Source organism: Stegostoma tigrinum, chromosome 10 (genome assembly GCF_030684315.1).
Source record: "Stegostoma tigrinum isolate sSteTig4 chromosome 10, sSteTig4.hap1, whole genome shotgun sequence".
NCBI classification, from domain to species: Eukaryota; Metazoa; Chordata; class Chondrichthyes; order Orectolobiformes; family Stegostomatidae; genus Stegostoma; species Stegostoma tigrinum.
The window spans coordinates 81801010-81817807 of NC_081363.1; the positions used below are offsets into that span (position 1 = coordinate 81801010).

The 16798-nt window shown below is 39.8% G+C and overlaps 1 protein-coding gene across 3 annotated transcripts in view; it reads left to right on the forward strand.

Moving 5' to 3' along the window:
- knl1 (kinetochore scaffold 1) overlaps positions 1 to 15167 on the forward strand; it is a 96080-nt gene extending 80913 nt beyond the window's left edge. For all 3 annotated transcript variants that reach the window (XM_048538389.2, XM_059649308.1, XM_059649309.1), the window contains 6 exons: positions 2099 to 2199; positions 5065 to 5133; positions 7480 to 7589; positions 9496 to 9614; positions 10498 to 10620; positions 14462 to 15167. In XM_048538389.2, the coding sequence (XP_048394346.2) occupies positions 2099 to 2199; positions 5065 to 5133; positions 7480 to 7589; positions 9496 to 9614; positions 10498 to 10620; positions 14462 to 14618 (679 nt within the window). In that variant the 3' untranslated portion in view covers positions 14619 to 15167. The remainder of the gene's footprint in view (positions 1 to 2098; positions 2200 to 5064; positions 5134 to 7479; positions 7590 to 9495; positions 9615 to 10497; positions 10621 to 14461) is intronic.
- The last annotated feature ends 1631 nt before the right edge of the window (positions 15168 to 16798 follow it).

Below are 16798 nucleotides of genomic sequence, written 5' to 3' on the forward strand. Positions count from 1 at the left end.
CGGCCCTCGATGTTGTGCCGACCTGTCATACCGATCTGAAACCCATCTAACCTACACTATTCCATGTACGTCCATATGCTTGTCCAATGATGACTTGAATGTACTTAAAGTTGGCGAATCTACTACTGTTGCAGGCAAAGCATTCCATTCCCTTACTACTCTGAGTAAAGAAACCACCTCTGACATCTGTCCTATATCTTTCACCCCTCAATTTAAAGCTCTGCCCCCTCATGCTCGCCGTCACCATCCTAGGAAAAAGGCTCTCCCTATCTAACCCTCTGATTATTTTATATGTCTCAATTAAGTCACCTCTCAACCTTCATCTCTCTAACGAAAACAGCCTCCAGTCCCTCAGCCTTTCCTCGTAAGACCTTCCCTCCATACCAGGCAACATCCTAGTAAATCTCCTCTGCACCCTTTCCAAAGCTTCCACATCCTCCTTTATAATGCGGTGACCAGAACTGTGTGCAATACTCCAAGTGTGGCCGCACCAGAGTTTTGTACAGCTGCAGCATCACCTCTTGGTTCTGGAACTCAATCCCTCTATTAATAAAAGCTAAAACACTGTATGCCTTCTTAACGGCCCTGTCAACCTGGGTGGCAACTTTCAAGGATCTGTGTACATGGACACCGAGATCTCTCTGCCCATCTACACTACCAAGAAGCTTACCATTAGCCCTGTACTTTGCCTTCCGGTTACTCCTACCAAAGTGCATCACCTCTCACTTGTCTGCATTAAACTCCATTTGCCACCTCTCAGCCCAGCTCTGCAGCTTATCTATGTCTCTCTGCAACCTACAGTCTTCTTCGTCACTATCCACAACTCCACCAACCTTAGTGTCGTCTGCAAATTTACTATCCCATCCTTCTACGCCCTCATCCAGGTTATTTATAAAAATGACAAACAGCAGTGGACCCAACACTGACCCTTGCGGTACACCACTAGTAACTGGTCTCCAGGATGAACATTTCCCATCAACTACCACCCTCTGTCTTCTTTCAGCAAGCCAGTTTCCGACCCAAACTGCTATATCTCCCACAATCCCATTCCTCCGCATTTTGTACAATAGCCTACTGTGGGGAACCTTATCGAACGCCTTGCTGAAATCCATATACACCACATCAACCGGTTTACTCTCATCTACCTGTTTGGTCACCTTCTCAAAGAACTCAATAAGGTTTGTGAGGCACGACCTTCCCTTCACAAACCAGTGCGCCTCAAACCTTGCTGACTATCCCTAATCAATTTATTATTTTCTAGATGATTATAAATCCTACCCCTTTTAGCCTTTTCCAACACTTTTCCAACAACTGAGGTAAGGCTCACTGATCTTCCAACACTTTACCAACAACTGAGGTAATGCTCAGCTGGGTTCTATCATACTTTTAACAAAACAATGGCACCGTTCAGCTTCTTTGATTTTAAAAATAACAATTGTCTGAAGAATGTATGTACTTGGCAATCTCACTGCCTCTAGATGCTTGTGTGGCTTCAGTGAAGTCATAACAAAAATGTGGAGCAAATTAAAGTTAAAAGGTCCATAATGTAGAAAAACCAAGACAACGGAAAGCAACCCATTGATATGAGGCACAGGGGTCTAAGCATGTGGCTGCTAGCGGTATAGATTAATAGTTGTGACTGATCACCATCTGCTCTTATGGAGGTCAACTCAGATGGGTTGAGAGGGTGTGAGGGAGAGGGTGGAACCATTGGTACAGAATTGAATCTTGTAATTATTCTTGATACAATTCTTAAATAAACATAAGGGGCTAATTCACTTGGGCAGGAGGGGGGGAAAACACATATATTACAATAAAGGTTGAAAGAGAAAAATCACAAATAATTGAAATATTAATTTTCCAGATCAGCATGTTATCATGTTTTTGACTAATTCAGATTTTTCAACAGGTAACAGAAATATACTGTTTCATCTCCCTGAGGAGGTAGCAGAAGTCTGAAACACTGTGCGCAGTGTCTTGCACAGCTGAGGATCTATTCTCTTACTGTTGTTATATGACCCAAAATGATGTTTGGAAAGTCTAACTTGAACTTTTTGTTGTTTATTCTAATTGTCTTATTGTAATTTTCTTTTTGCAGGCTGTTAGAATGGACGTTATGCATCAGCCAGGATGAACAGGCTGTTTATAAATTTCTGTATGACTCCCTGGAGCTCACTTTGACGTTTGGTGAACTTGTGTGTAAGGGTGCTAATTAATTGCCTGGAAATCTAAATATGTTGCTTAACCAGTGCAGCAGTAATTATTGAGTTTCAGTTTAATGAATTAACATGCCAGATACATGGCTGCATGATTAATTTCATCCCTTCCTATAGTATTACGATATTGCAGGTATATTCCAAGTTCAGAAAGTTGAGTTCCTAACTTGATTGAAAATACCTAGTGGGAAGCTGTGGAATAGAGGTAAGGTCACTGGACTAACAATCCAGAAGCCCAGAAGCAGTGGGCCAAATTCCATTATGGAAGTCTAGATTTATTAATAGCATTTAACACTAATTCCAATGAAACTATTGTTTACTATTGTTAATGAACAGCTGTTCATTAATGTAATTTTCAGCAAGGAAATATACCTGCCTGGCTTACTTTTGACTCTAGACGCTTCTACACCCTCTGGTGACCTAGCAAGGCTGTCAGTTGTATGAAAGTGCTAAAAAACATTAAAACAGAATTAAACCAGATGCATCACCTGGCCTTCACCTGGACACTAGAAATAATGATACATTGATCCCGGCATTTCTGCTGTGAAGGGAGATGGAGGTTGTCGGGGTCTGTGGGGAGATGGGGAAGTTGCAAAGGGTTTTCAGGATGGAGGTGGAAATGCCGTAAGGTGTTGAGTTCGAGTTGGGACAGCTGCATTGGAGGGTGGGCGGATGACGAGGGTGTGCTGTTGGACCTGATTCTTGGAAAAGAGTGATGGTTTCTTTTGTGTAGAATTCTATATCACTTACTTCAGGGGTAGGAAGCAGGGTAGGGAAATTTGTTGCTAATGGATGCCTATGGCTTCTGTATTAATATGAATATTGTGTTGTCTAGGAAATTAGTGCTTATCTTATGTGTTATAGCTTTAAATTTGACAGTGTTGATAATTATTAAAAATATTGATGAAAATCAATAGAAAGGATGCTAAGAGAATGTTTTCCTTCATGAAGGAACCTAGCCCTACAGGGGCACAGTTTCAAAGTAAGCAGTCTCCCACTTAAAGAACAAAGCATAGTACTGCATGGGAGCAAGTCCTTTGGCCCACCAAGCCTGCACTGAAACCTTTTTTGCCTCTAATGTGGTCTGTATTCTCTGCAAATTTGTGTATCTATCAAGCTGCCTCTTTAAATGTTGCTGTTGTATCTGTTTCTACCACCACCTCAGGCAGCACATTCCAAATGCACTCCTAGTAATCAACATTTCTACCCTGAGAGAAAGACTCCAAATATCCATAATTTTGTAAACATCAATCAGTTCTTCCTTCAGCCTTTGTTGTTCAAGTGAAAACAACGTAAGTTTGTCCAATCTCCTCATTGATAATATCCTCCAAACCAGGCAACCTCTTCATAATTTTTTTCTGTACTCTCTGCAAAGCCTCCACATCTTTGCGGTAGTGTGACTGTACACACTGTTCCAAATGTGGCCTAACTAGAGTTCTGTATAGCTGCAACATGACTTGCTTATTTTTTATACCTGCCAGATGGAAGGCAAGCATGCCTTATGCTACCTTGACCACCTTATTCACTTGTATTGCTACTTTAAGGGAACCAGACCAGTACATGCTTGTACTTTGATAATAAAGTGTGAAGCTGGATGAACACAGCAGGCCAAGCAGCATCTCAGGAGCACAAAAGCTGACGTTTCAGAGAGGAAGGGTTTAGGCCCGAAACGTCAGCTTTTGTGCTCCTGAGATGCTGCTTGGCCTGCTGTGTTCATCCAGCTTCACACTTTATTATCTTGGATTCTCCAGCATCTGCAGTTCCCATTATCTCTCATGCTTGTACTTTCATGCTTCTAAGGGTTCATTGGTTCTTCTAAGTTGCCATCTATCTATAGTTCCCTCCTGCATTAGACTTTCCAGACTGCATCATCTCGCATTTGTCCAGATTAAATTCCATCTGCCATTTCTCTGCCCATGTTTCTAGCATATTTATATCCTGCTATATCCTCTGGCAATCCTCCTCACAATCTGTAGCTTCCCCAATATTTGTCATCCGCAAACTTACTAATCGGACCATTTTATGCCAAACGATTTTTTAAAAATACAGATGTAATAAACAAGGGTCCCAGCACTGATTCCTACAGAACACCACAGGTCACTGATCTCCATTCAGAAAAATAGCCTTCTGCCACTACTCACTGTCTTCTATGATCAAGCCAGCTCTTTATATATCTTACCAGCTTGCCACAGATTCCATGTGCATTCACCCCTGCCATGAGGGACTTAGTTAAAGGTCTTGCTAAAGTCCAGGTGGATAACATCCACCACCATGCCCTCATCAATATCTTTGTCACTTCCTCAAAAACTCAATCAGATTTGTGAGACACGACCTCCCCTGTACAGATCCATGCTGCCTGCTGTTGCTAATAAGTGCGTATTTTTCCAAATGTCAGTAAATCCTGTTCTAAGAATCTTCTCCAATAATTTTCCTACCACTGCAAGACTTAACCAGCGTGTAATTTTCTAGATTATCCCTGTTAAGACTGAATAAAGTAGGAGTTCCTTCATTCAGAGGGCGGTTTTCTTTACAGAGTGCTCCTCAATAAAGAGCTGTGGAGGCTGGATCATTGTTTCTGTTGATGCTAAGTTAGGAAAGATTTTGATCTACCAGACAGCACAGGGTTATGAGGAGTTGAAATGCAAAATGGAGTTCGGGCCACAGTCCATTCCTGATCTAATTGAATGACGGATAGCCCAGGGTGCTGAATGGCCTTTTCCTACTGTTATTTCTTGCAATAATAGTTTTCAGTCGGCTCTTTAATAAGAATTAACAATTGTTTAGTTAAGTGTTGTTTTCAGCCCTGTTGGCTCTAAACTAATTTATTGATGTTTCTTTTTATACCTAGCGGCTGATCTTTCTCCTGGTGCGAATTGTAAGAAAATCCTAGATATTAATCTTGTATCTGCTTTGGATGGTAAGTTAGTGTTAGAGTAAACATCAAATGAGCTTCCTGCTAATATTTTGCTGTACATACTCTCTATAAATTGACCTGTATATGAATAAATTTAAATTGGTTCCCATGCCTCCAGTTAAAGAGATAACAAGCTTAATTGTCATTTTTTAAAAAAATTAGTTTGTTATAGATGATTACCTTCAGACAAAGGACTGATGGTTACTTAAAGCACAGGAAGGTGAGTGGCTAGATTGTAAGATGATTTGTGCATGGGAATTCTGTCATCAGTCTCAAAGTATCTTCACAGAATCTCCCAGTGGGCATCATCATCAACCAGAAATTAAATGGGACTAGCCATATAAATAATGTGACTTCAAGAGCATGTCAGAAGCTAGAAATCTTGTAGCAAATATCTTCCCTTCTGACTTCCCAGACCCTGCCCATCACCTAAAAGGCATATGTTAGGAATACTCCTCATTTGCATGGCTGACTGCACCTTGAATGACAAATTAAGAATGTGTCACCATTCAGGACAAAGCAAACATGTGATTGGCACCACATCCACAAACATTCATTCCTTCCACCACCAATGCTCATTAGCAACAGTGAACGTCATCTACAAGATCCACTACAGAAATTCACCAAACTTCTTAGGCAGCACCTTCTGAACACATGACCACTACCATCAATTAGGACAAGGGAAGTAAATACATGGGAACGTCACTATGTGCAAGTTCCCCTCCATGCCACTCACCATCCAGACATATAATTTTAACCCAAGTCCTTCAGGGTTGCTGAGATTCTGGACCTCCATCCCAAATGGCATTGTGGGTCTACCTACACACCATTACAGACTGCAGTGGTTCAAGAAGGCAGCTCCCCACCACCATCTCACTGGCACCTAGGATAATAAATGCTGGCCCAGCCAGAGTACCTGTGTCCTATGAGTGAATATTTTTTTAAAAATAGCTCGACTGAAATAGGATCTTTTGGTTCTAAAACCTAACTGAAGTGATTTATATCTTCTTATTGTTAATGCACAGGTGGATTTTGCAAATAAGAAAAGCACAGGTTGAGGGATGACCTGATAATGTCTTAACAATGATAAAGGATTGTTACAGTCAGTATGGAATGTGTTTCTAGTTGTGGGGAAAGACAAAAACTAAGAGCCATAAATATATGGTCATCACTAACTCAGAAGAAACGTTTACCAAAGAGTGGCTTAAGGTGAAACTGACTCATTTAGACAATATGTAGTTGAAAAGATTAGAACAACGGAGTTGAGAAGATGGAAAAGCACATGCGACAGAAACAAACAGTAGCTTATGCTGATGAAGACAGACCAAGAGGAACGTAAACATGATGTTGACTCATTGCTAGTTCAGGGATGTATGTTTGATAGAATTTAACCCTGAAAAGAGAAATGGTGCACTTGGAAGAAGTAACAATACATGTGAGTACTCAATGAATAGCAGGACACTAGGAAGCTCTGAGCAACTGAGAGATCTTGGGGCGCTTGTTCACCATTCCCCAAAGGCAGCAGAACAGATTAATAGAGTGGTTAAGAAGGCATGCGGGATATTTGCCTTTATCAATCTTGGCATGAATTTATAAGAGCAGGGAGGATATGTTTGAACTGTACTGTACAAAACTTTGGTTAGGTCAAAACTGGAGTACTGTATTCAGTTCTGAATTTATTTGTGCTGAGGAAATTCACCAGAATGTTGCCTAGGTTGCGGCATTTCAGCTATGAAGAGAAGCTTCATAGGCTTGGGATGTTTTCTTGAGCGCAGAGAAGGTTGAAGGGTGATCTGATTTGAGGGTGTGGATAGGAAGCAAATGTTCCCCTTAGTTGAAGGGTCACTATGAAGGAGGGCATAATTTTAAGGTGACAGACAGTTAGATTAGAGGAGATGTGAGGAATTTGTTTTTCACCCCAGAGGGTGGTGGAATGTGGAATGCTCTGCCTAGGAGGGCAATAGAGGTGGGAAAAATCACAGCCTTTAAAAACATTGTGGATGACCAGTTAAAGTGTCGTTATATTCAAAGCTATGGACCAAGCGCTGGCATGTGGTGTTAATAGATCGGTGTAGAATTGATGTTTTAAAAGGCCTGTTCTGCGCTGTGTGAGCCTGACTATGATTCTATGATTAAACGCTTAAATTCTGCTTTGTAATAGTAACTACTGTTATCTGTGGCTTTCTGAAAGGAAATAATTAAGTAAGTTAATTCTGTTCTCATTCCTATTGATCTCAGTGTTGAAGCTAAATACTATTTCCGGTCAAATTTCTTTGAAACTGTCCTTCTGTATAAACATGCTGAATTGCTATCAAAAAACACGCAATTGAGTTTTGTCCTATTTTTCAGAGCGTGAGGCTCCGTTGCATTCAAAACTTGTTCATGAATTAATTATGACGTACTGGAAAAGTCAAGGCAGTTGGCAAGATGTATACACCAATGAATTGCAGCTCCCCATGGTATGAATCTGGCTGGATCATTCCTTTCAATCTTGTAATCAACCCTACCTTCAGACTTTTGTCTTTATTTTTTCTCTTTCCACTATTCCACAATTTCATTTTCCCTGACTTTGTAATAGCCTGTTATAAAATACATTTATAAATTTATTATATTATGTTTTAACATAACGTTGTTTTTGTTGTGCGATACTAATTCTGTTTGTCTCCCCACTGTTTCTACCAGAGTTTTCTGTTTTTAATTTCAGGTTTAGAGCATTTGTATAGATTTTCTTTGATAGCTTATTAGCTGCTTTTGGTACTACCATTAATATTATGTTGTTTATTCAGCAGCAAGAAGCTGTGGAATTATGTTTATTAGTTGTACTTGCCAAAGGGTGGTTATTTAGCAGAAACTGCATCATAATGTGTCTCTAAGTCAAGTAAATAAGTACTTTTTCCTGAAATAGATGGGAAAAGAACATGTAGGAATACAACTTAGTGGATAGTACTTTTGGGAAGTTGACAGGCATGATAGAATAATTATTCTATGAATAAATATTGTCCAAATAAAATATGAGATTCTTCAACTTTAATTTCTCGGTTAATCAATGATCTTGTTTTGAACTGTAATTTACATATCAAGTCTTGCTTGTTATGTTTTTTTAATCAAGGGAGCTGGGAGAAGAAAAGCTCTGAATGAGGCATTGTGTTAAAAAACCTTAACCAGCAATACACAGTCACAATTAGGTGCTGAAGTAGATAAGTGTGGACCTGGAGGAGCACTGTAGGCCAGGCAGCGTCAGAGCAGCAAGAAAGTTGACGTTTTGGGTCAGGACCCTTCTTCAGAAATGGGTCTTTTCTGAAGGGTCCTGACTTGAAACGTCAACTTTCCTGCTCCTCTGATGCTGTCTGGTTTGCTGTGCTCCTCCAGCCCCTAATTGTGATTGCTCCACAATGTGTTATCTCTGATTCCAGCATCAGCAGTTCTTACTATTTCTGAAGGTGCTGAAGAAGACCATTTGGCCATGTACTTGTTCTATTACGTACTGCCCATTGAACATATCCCTAGAAATCATTTGTATATCAAGTATTCTTCATGTCCTCTTGCATGCCTCAATTGAACCTGTCCACCACATTTCAAGGCTGTGCATTCCATTCTCTAGCTGACTACGTGATTTTTTTCTTTTCTTATCACCCTGTTTCTTTTGTATATCACTTCAAATCTATATCCTCTCCTTGTTCCTTTCACAAGTGAGAACAGTTTCCTTCTCTCTACTCTGTCCAGCCCCTCATGATTTTTAAACTTCAATGAGGTCTCCACTTAACCACCTCTTCACCAAGGAAAACAGTCACAATCTCCCCAATCTATCTACAAGATTGAAATTTCTCATTCTTAGAACCATTCTTGTAAATAGTTTCTATACTTTATCCAAAATGTTCTCCTCCTTCCTATAATATGGTGCTCAGAACTATGCACAATACTCCAGCTGAAGTCTAAACAAGTCTCTTGCACAAGTTCAACACCCCCCCCCCCCCCCCGTCCCCACTCCCTGCTCTTGTATTCCGTGCTCCAGTTAATGATGCTGAGAACACTATATGCTTTAACTGCTCTTTCCACCTGTCCTGCCTTCGATGATCTATGTGCTTATATACTCAGGTCCCTCTATTCGTGCACCCCTTTGGAACTGTTCTCCCCTGTTTCATATTGTCTTTCAGTATTCTTTTGTGAGAGCTGTCTGAATCACAGTTTAATACTTTATACTGGGCAAAAATTAGAATCTGCAGAGTAACTGTTGGAATATTGGATCACAGTACATAGCTTCAGACTTTTTCCAGCCTATAAGGGATGTTGCACTCTGGTAGACTGAAAGGCTTCCATGCTCCTATCTGATTTGATAACATTTTGATTCTCTGTTTGCTTCTCTAGCTCTTGCTTGATGTTTCGTTAGTGGTGAGTCGATGTCGGTTGCTTGGTGATGAACTGGAATATTTGCTGAACTGGGGATCAAAATTTGACATTCTGAAGACAGAGATTCAAAACATGGAGTAAGTGCAGTGGTGTCATACAGCTTGTAATTATGCAGTCAGAAGTGGATGTGTGAGAGTTCAGATTTTGAAGCTTCACCCACCCTTTCTAAAGTGATCAGGCATTGCACTTACACCTGCCATTCAAGAATTTAATGTGATTACTTCGCACACGCAGTCTTTGACTTTCTTTGTAGAGCAGGGTCAGTATTCCCAAATTGTGTGGTGACTTGTGCACATAAGTTTCTAAATTGTCACCCTCCATGATTGACTATTTAGAGCAGAAACAATATCTCAGAGATAAGTAATTGCGAGGAGAAGTACTTGAAAACTTAATGGGTAATTGACAACAAAAACCTAGTATGTCCATTCTTGTGTGTCTTGTATACAGGTAAAGTTGCCAGAGGACTATAGGGCTACTCTCTCATTAGAGAGAGCCAACTGGTGCTAGTTTAACCTGAGGGTCACCACACCTAAGGTGAGGGAAGAGATTGAGAAAGCAGGGCCTTTTGGTCATCTCAGCCAGTGCGGGATTGAGCTTGCTGTGGTTTAACACTGAATCACAAAGCAGCTGTCCAATCAACCTGTATAACGCTACCTAACTTTGCTCCATGTCATTTTAACTGCTGAAACCTACATTTATATTTTTATTGCCTGTAGCCTCACCTATTCCAATGCATCTAATACTTCCTTATGTAGCTGTCAAACTCGTTTTTAATGCTGTGCAAAGCATCTTGGAATGTTCATTGCACTAGCGAAGTGATTATAAATGAAATTTATTATGAACTCTTGTTTTCAATTTGCTTCCTTAAATACACCCTGACATGTGAGGTTACAGTTAATATGTTGGTCACAATTCAATATAAAGACAAGTTGACTATGTATGATTTGCTTTTCTTTGCAGTGTCAAGTGTCTTTTCTCAAGTTATGATGCGCTGTCAAAATTTGAACTTACATTTCATATCAAGCCAGGTTATCCATGGCACCCAATGCAGTTCACATTTAACTCCTGGTTTGGAAATATCAGGTGGGTATGCATGCTCAGTAGAAATTTTTGATTTTGTACGCCTTGCTTTGAAAGAATGTCACCATTCAAACCTCTCAGGGTGGTAATGCAGTTCTCACAGGTTGCATATGCTTTCCCAGGTTTGGAGAAAAATCATCAGTGGTGTTGGTGCACAAAACTCAAAACGTTCTTCATTTATCTTTGTATGTTGTAACAGTTTTACAGGTACTGACGTCTAGACAACAAATACAGTGGCAATTTTGGTAAAGCAAGTCAAAAAGGTTCAATAGCATTTTTTCTCCTTCAGCAATACATTGACTAGTCCTAATGCAAATTTTGACTGCTTATTTAACCAGCACACAACATAACTTGGTTCTGTCCACGCTTTAATATTAATAGCTGTGCATTTTCATGCTGGGGTAAATTCCAACACCCTTACACATTCTTGAATGTATATGAATGGCTCTGAGGGAATGGATATACACTGATGGAGATCCAGTCACTGACTACAGACCAAGGACCAAATCTGGACTGGAGCTTAGCGGGATAAAATCACTGCATTGTCAGGGTTGCTGTTCATAGTCATTATCAAATAACAGACTTTGCATGAAGATAGAGAGCCATGTTACTTCATAAGAATGCTTAGAAATTGGAATCTTGACTAATTCATCTTGGGTACTTCTTAAACATTTTTACCGTAGCTCTGCTACATACTGCTGATGGAATTTGAATTCAGTTAATACATTAATCTGGGATTTCAAGATATTCTCGGTAATTCCGACCATAAGGCTATCAAGTGATTTGTCAAAAGAATCTCTCTGATTCCATAATGTTCTATAGAGAGGGAAAACTGCCATCATTTCCTGGTCTGGCCAATGGGTGACTCTAGAGGAGCACCAATGAGTTTTACTTTTAACTAACCTTGCAAGATGTTCAGTTCAAGAGCAATTAAAGATGGGCAACAGAATGCTCATATATTGTTAATGAAACTCACATCCACTGAAAGAATACGAAAACAATAGTTAAACAAAAAAAAATTAGTGTAGTATTTGATTAAAATAACAAAATTTTAAAGTTGCTGAGTAGCTAATACAAAAATTAGCCCAGAAGTATTTGAAAATTGAGTCCAATGAGAGGAAGGAACTTTAATTTATGGTGAAGGAAAACAAGTGGCAAAGTGTAATGGCAGTCAAAATAGGATTCTAAAAGAGATTGTGGATGCAAAGGTTGTGAACTTAAAGTTTCCTAGATGTGAGAATGATTGCATTAGATTGCAAGGTGACAAATCTAAAGTCATTTCTTGAGAAATAAACAGCAAATGGAACTACCTACCAGTTAACCTGACATCAGTCATCAGGTTAAGTAAAGAAGTTGTAACAGCGCACTTTTTTTAAGAAAAGAAAAATTACTTGAATGACAATGGCTTGGGAAATTGTTTGTTTGCCTAATCCATAGAATCCTCACTGGAAACAGGTCATTCAGCCCAACAAGTCCACACCAACCCTCTCAACAGCATCCCAACCCAGACTCATCCCCATGCCCTTATCCCTGTAATTCCCATGGCTAATCCACTTAACACACACATCCCTGGACACTGGCCATGCTAAATTTACTTGCAATCCATATACCCCACACATATTTGGAACATGGGAGAAAACCAGAGCACCCGGCAAAACCCACGTAGACATGGGGAGAATGTGCAAACTCCACACAGACAGTTGCCCGAGAATGGAATTGAACCCGAATCCCTGGTGCTGTGAGACTGATGCTAGTCACTGAGCCATTATGCCACACTAGTCATGAGAATGACAAAATCTGCAAAGGGATATGGACAGACTGTGGATGAGCAAAAACTTGAGAGATAAAATATCATGTGAGAAAAGATTATGCATTTTAGCAGGAAAAATAAGAGGAATTGAATGTTTAAATGGAGAAGAACCTAATATGTAGGAGCAGAAGAAGGCCATCTGGAGTGCGCTTTACAATTGGTCACATAGTGGCTCAGTAGTTAGCGCTGTTGCCTCTCAGTGCCAGGAACCAGGGTTCGATTCCAACCATAAATGACTCTGTGGAATTTGCACATTTTTCTCCCGCCTCTTCACCACCACCACCACCACCACCTGCATGGGCTTCTGCTGGGTGCTCTGGTTTCTTCCACAGTCCAAAAGTGTGCAGGTTGGGTGAATTGGCCATGCTAAAACGCCCTGCGGCGTCCAGGGATGTGTAGGCTAGGTGGGTTAGCCATGGTAAATATGGGTCATTGGAATAGTGTATGGAACTGGGTCTGGGAGACTGATGAATGGACTCTCTAGCTTCAGTAACGTTGATCTCACCTAGTGCATGCCCTGTGCAATGTAACCAGTGTATTTCTGTCTAAATCTTTTCGACCTGTACAACTTCGTTTACTAACAAAGTTTTTCACCGTACTACGGTACATGTGACAATAAATAATCAATTAATCATAGCTCAGTCATTGAGTTTGTTCAAGAGAAACTAATAAGTTTCTAGATATTATTGATTATAATGAGTTTGATGACATCACGGGAAAATGAAATTGAGGTAGTTGATCAGCCAAGAGAAAGAATGGCAGAGTAAGCTGAATGGCTTATTATGCTTCCAAATGATGATTCTGTTTCTCCGCCTTGAGTCTAGAACAAGGAAGCATAGTTTCAGTAGAAGTGGGGTTGCTTATTGAACAACTTTAGATCAGACAGTTTTACACAATAAGATTGTAGATGCTCAGTTGTTGAATATATTTGTCTGAGATTGCTTAGAATTTTGGGCAGTAAAAGAATCCAATTATACGGGAATTGGCAGGAAGGGCGAGGAGAACGGATGTTGAAGATCAGCCATTCACTGTTGAACAGCAAATCTGTGTAGTCTGTTTCATCTATTCCTTTCTTCCCATGTCTAAACTTTTAAATATATAATATTCCATTGGTTAATTAATTTTGTGATTTTTAATGAAAATATATCTTGCATTTATGTACTATTATCATGTGCCGAGGTGCATAACAGCTGACCGAGTACGTTTTGAAATATAGTCATTATTATGTTGTTGCAAAAGTATGCACAACAGTCTCCTATATGATAACGAAGTGCGGGGCTGGATGAACACAGCAGGCCATGCAGCATCTTAGGAGCACAAAGATTGATGTTTCGTACCTAGACCCTTCATCAGAAAAGGGGGATGGAGAGAGGATTCTGAAATAAATAGGGAGAGAGGGGGAGGCGGGCTGAAGATAGAGGAGAAGATAGGTGCAGAGGAGAGTATGGGTGGGGAGGTAGGGAGGGGATAGGTCAGTTCGGGGTGGAAGGACAGGTCAAGGGGGCAGGATGAGGTTAGTAGGTAGGAAATGGAGGTGCGGCTTGAGGGGATGGGTGAGACTTCCTCTCACCCATCCCCTCAAGCTGCACCTCCATTTCCTACCTACTAACCTCATCCTGCCCCCTTGACCTGTCCTTCCTCCCCGAACTGACCTATCCCCTCCCTACCTCCCCACCCATACTCTCCTCTGCACCTATCTTCTCCTCTATCTTCAGCCCACCTCCCCCTCTCTCCCTATTTATTTCAGAATCCTCTCTCCATCCCCCTTTTCTGATGAAGGGTCTAGGTACGAAACATCAATCTTTGTGCTCCTAAGATGCTGCATGGCCTGCTGTGTTCATCCAGCCCCACACTTTGTTATCTTGGATTCTCCAGCATCTGCAGTTCCCATCGTCTCCTATATGATGATGACCAGGTCAACAGTTTCAAGTGAATAAAGTAATTTTATTAATTAAGAACTCCATTTTGTTGATAAGTATTGACCGTAATAGTTCACTTACTTCATGCTGCTAATATTTTTGTTTTAAATTATAGTAGTGAACGTATCAATGAAGTCCTACTGGCAGTAAAACCAGGACCCAAGTACCTGACCAAGCTTGTGAAGAGTCTCTTCTTGACACTGCTCATCGAACCTGGAGCTAAGAAATTCCGGCTACAGCATTCATCTCCAATACTAGGAAAGAAAGTGTGATCATTTAACCATCTTTCCCAATCAAATCAGAAGAGACCACTATCAGTCCTGTATGTACAATGGAACTTATGATGAGTTTTGTACAGAAAGTGGTTTGAATGCAACTTAGGTTGAAGACCTGTAAGAAGCCTGTATAAATTTCAGTTTGGCAATCTGAAGTGGCCACGTGCTATATAATATCTGCCATTTTGCTCTGAAAAACTAAGGATGGCTTCACTGACCTGTAAGATAATTGCTTTTCTGGGTTAAGTGTTAATTATAGTGGGTATCTTTTTCTTGCTACACTGTATAAGTGACATTTTATAATTCTGTTAAACATACTGATATACAGTAGGTGGTGTCCTACATTTTCAGTACAGAGTACAAGGAGACTGAACTTGTAACACAACTACCAGAATAGGTGATAATTGCTCCATTTTGCAGAATTGATTCTTTCACCTGGACGAGTGTAAAATACGTACTATTGCTGTGCCATTAAGAGTGTGAAGTATTGGTGCCATAATTTCTGTATCTTTTATCGTAATTAAAAATTTGTATATCAGCTACTAATCCTGATACTTGTACTTTTAAATTCACCAGATAGCTCAATGTAACGTGATAGACATTGAGATAATTGACTAATTAGACTGTACGTTAGTGTTGCAGTGATGAATATTGCCAGCGCATGGTCAGAAATACCTTCTTCAAATATTATCATGTCATGTTTTATACCATTCTAAATCTGCAGAGTCTCTGTTTAATATCTCCACTGAAGTGACCATATATACAATGCTGTACTGAAGTATCTGCAGTTATTACTTTTGCATGTCCTTGGCCCAACTGAACCAAACTAACAATGGTATAATATTATGTGAAACTTTCAAGTTGAGGAAGAATAAAATGGTGACCAAATCAACTTTTCAGGAGAGAATTCGAATCATGTCATTGGTTCCATGTTATAAGATAACTTCTGGATCTGTTCTTTTCATATCTGCTTTTTACTTTGATAGTTTACATGTCTGTCTTTTCATTTGTAGCTTCTATTTCTGTTGTAGTTTGCTGCTCATTTTTGGCTTAACTGTCATTTATGACAAAGCTTTGCATGGGCAGATTGTGTGTGCTAAATGCAAACTTTTTTGATAATCCAAGTACCACTATTTTTGACAGAAGAAAAAACTGACTCACATGGCCTCCCTCTTCTCTATAATAAAAGCTTTGCAGATTGACCTTTTAGAATACTTCTAACTTCTAAGATGGATATGGAAAAAATTATTTTACTCTTCCTTCCCAATTTTTGTCAATACAAAACTAGGGATCATGATTCCTAATTAAATCAATAAATAACAACCTTTATTCAGAGATATGCACAAATCACTAATATGTGGGGTGTTTGGGGTGAAGACTGTATAACTCGGCATTTTAAAAAGGAGCTAGGTAGGTACCCAAGGGAAGAGAAACAGCATGCCGAAACTGAGTTGAAGCTTGCAGAGGTGAAACACCAGCACAGGCTTGTAGGGCCGAATAGTTCCTCTCTGTTGTACGTATAGAAATATGAATGATAACACTTGATGCTTTCTATCTTCCTGCATCTCTAATCCCTCGATACATAACTAGCTATTTGTTTGCAACTAAAAATTCAACTATTTACAAATCTCCACTTCAAAGCTGTTTCAGTCTAATCAGTATTTCTGCTGATGATCCCTGGGGTTCTGTCATGGTTGGTAATCTCAATCTCAATTTATTGCTTTTATTTTAGTTATTCTTTCTTTTTACGTATGTTGCTTTGTCAAGAGAAAGAAAGCTGGATCAGCACCATGGTAGTCATGCATTTTAGGAAGGGAAACTTGTATTCAGCGCTGTGACACACCTTGGGTTGCTCCACTGTGTTTCATATGCAATGAATTATGTTGGAAGTGAAATCTTGCTGTTAAGTAGCAGCCGAATGCAGCAACCAAGTTCTCTTTCTCGAACAGAAAGAGATAAAACATTCTGTGTAGTTTTCCCAATCTACTATACCCAATTTTCCCATCCACGCTTTTGTGGTTTCCTTTGTTTAGATTTAAGATCCTAGTCTCAGTTTGAATTGCATCATATTGTAGTCATTCTCCCCTAAAGGCAATAGGACTTTTTTTCTCATTGCTTAATATTACATCTGAAATAGCCTGTTCTTAAAAAATCATCCTGTGTGTATACATTCCATG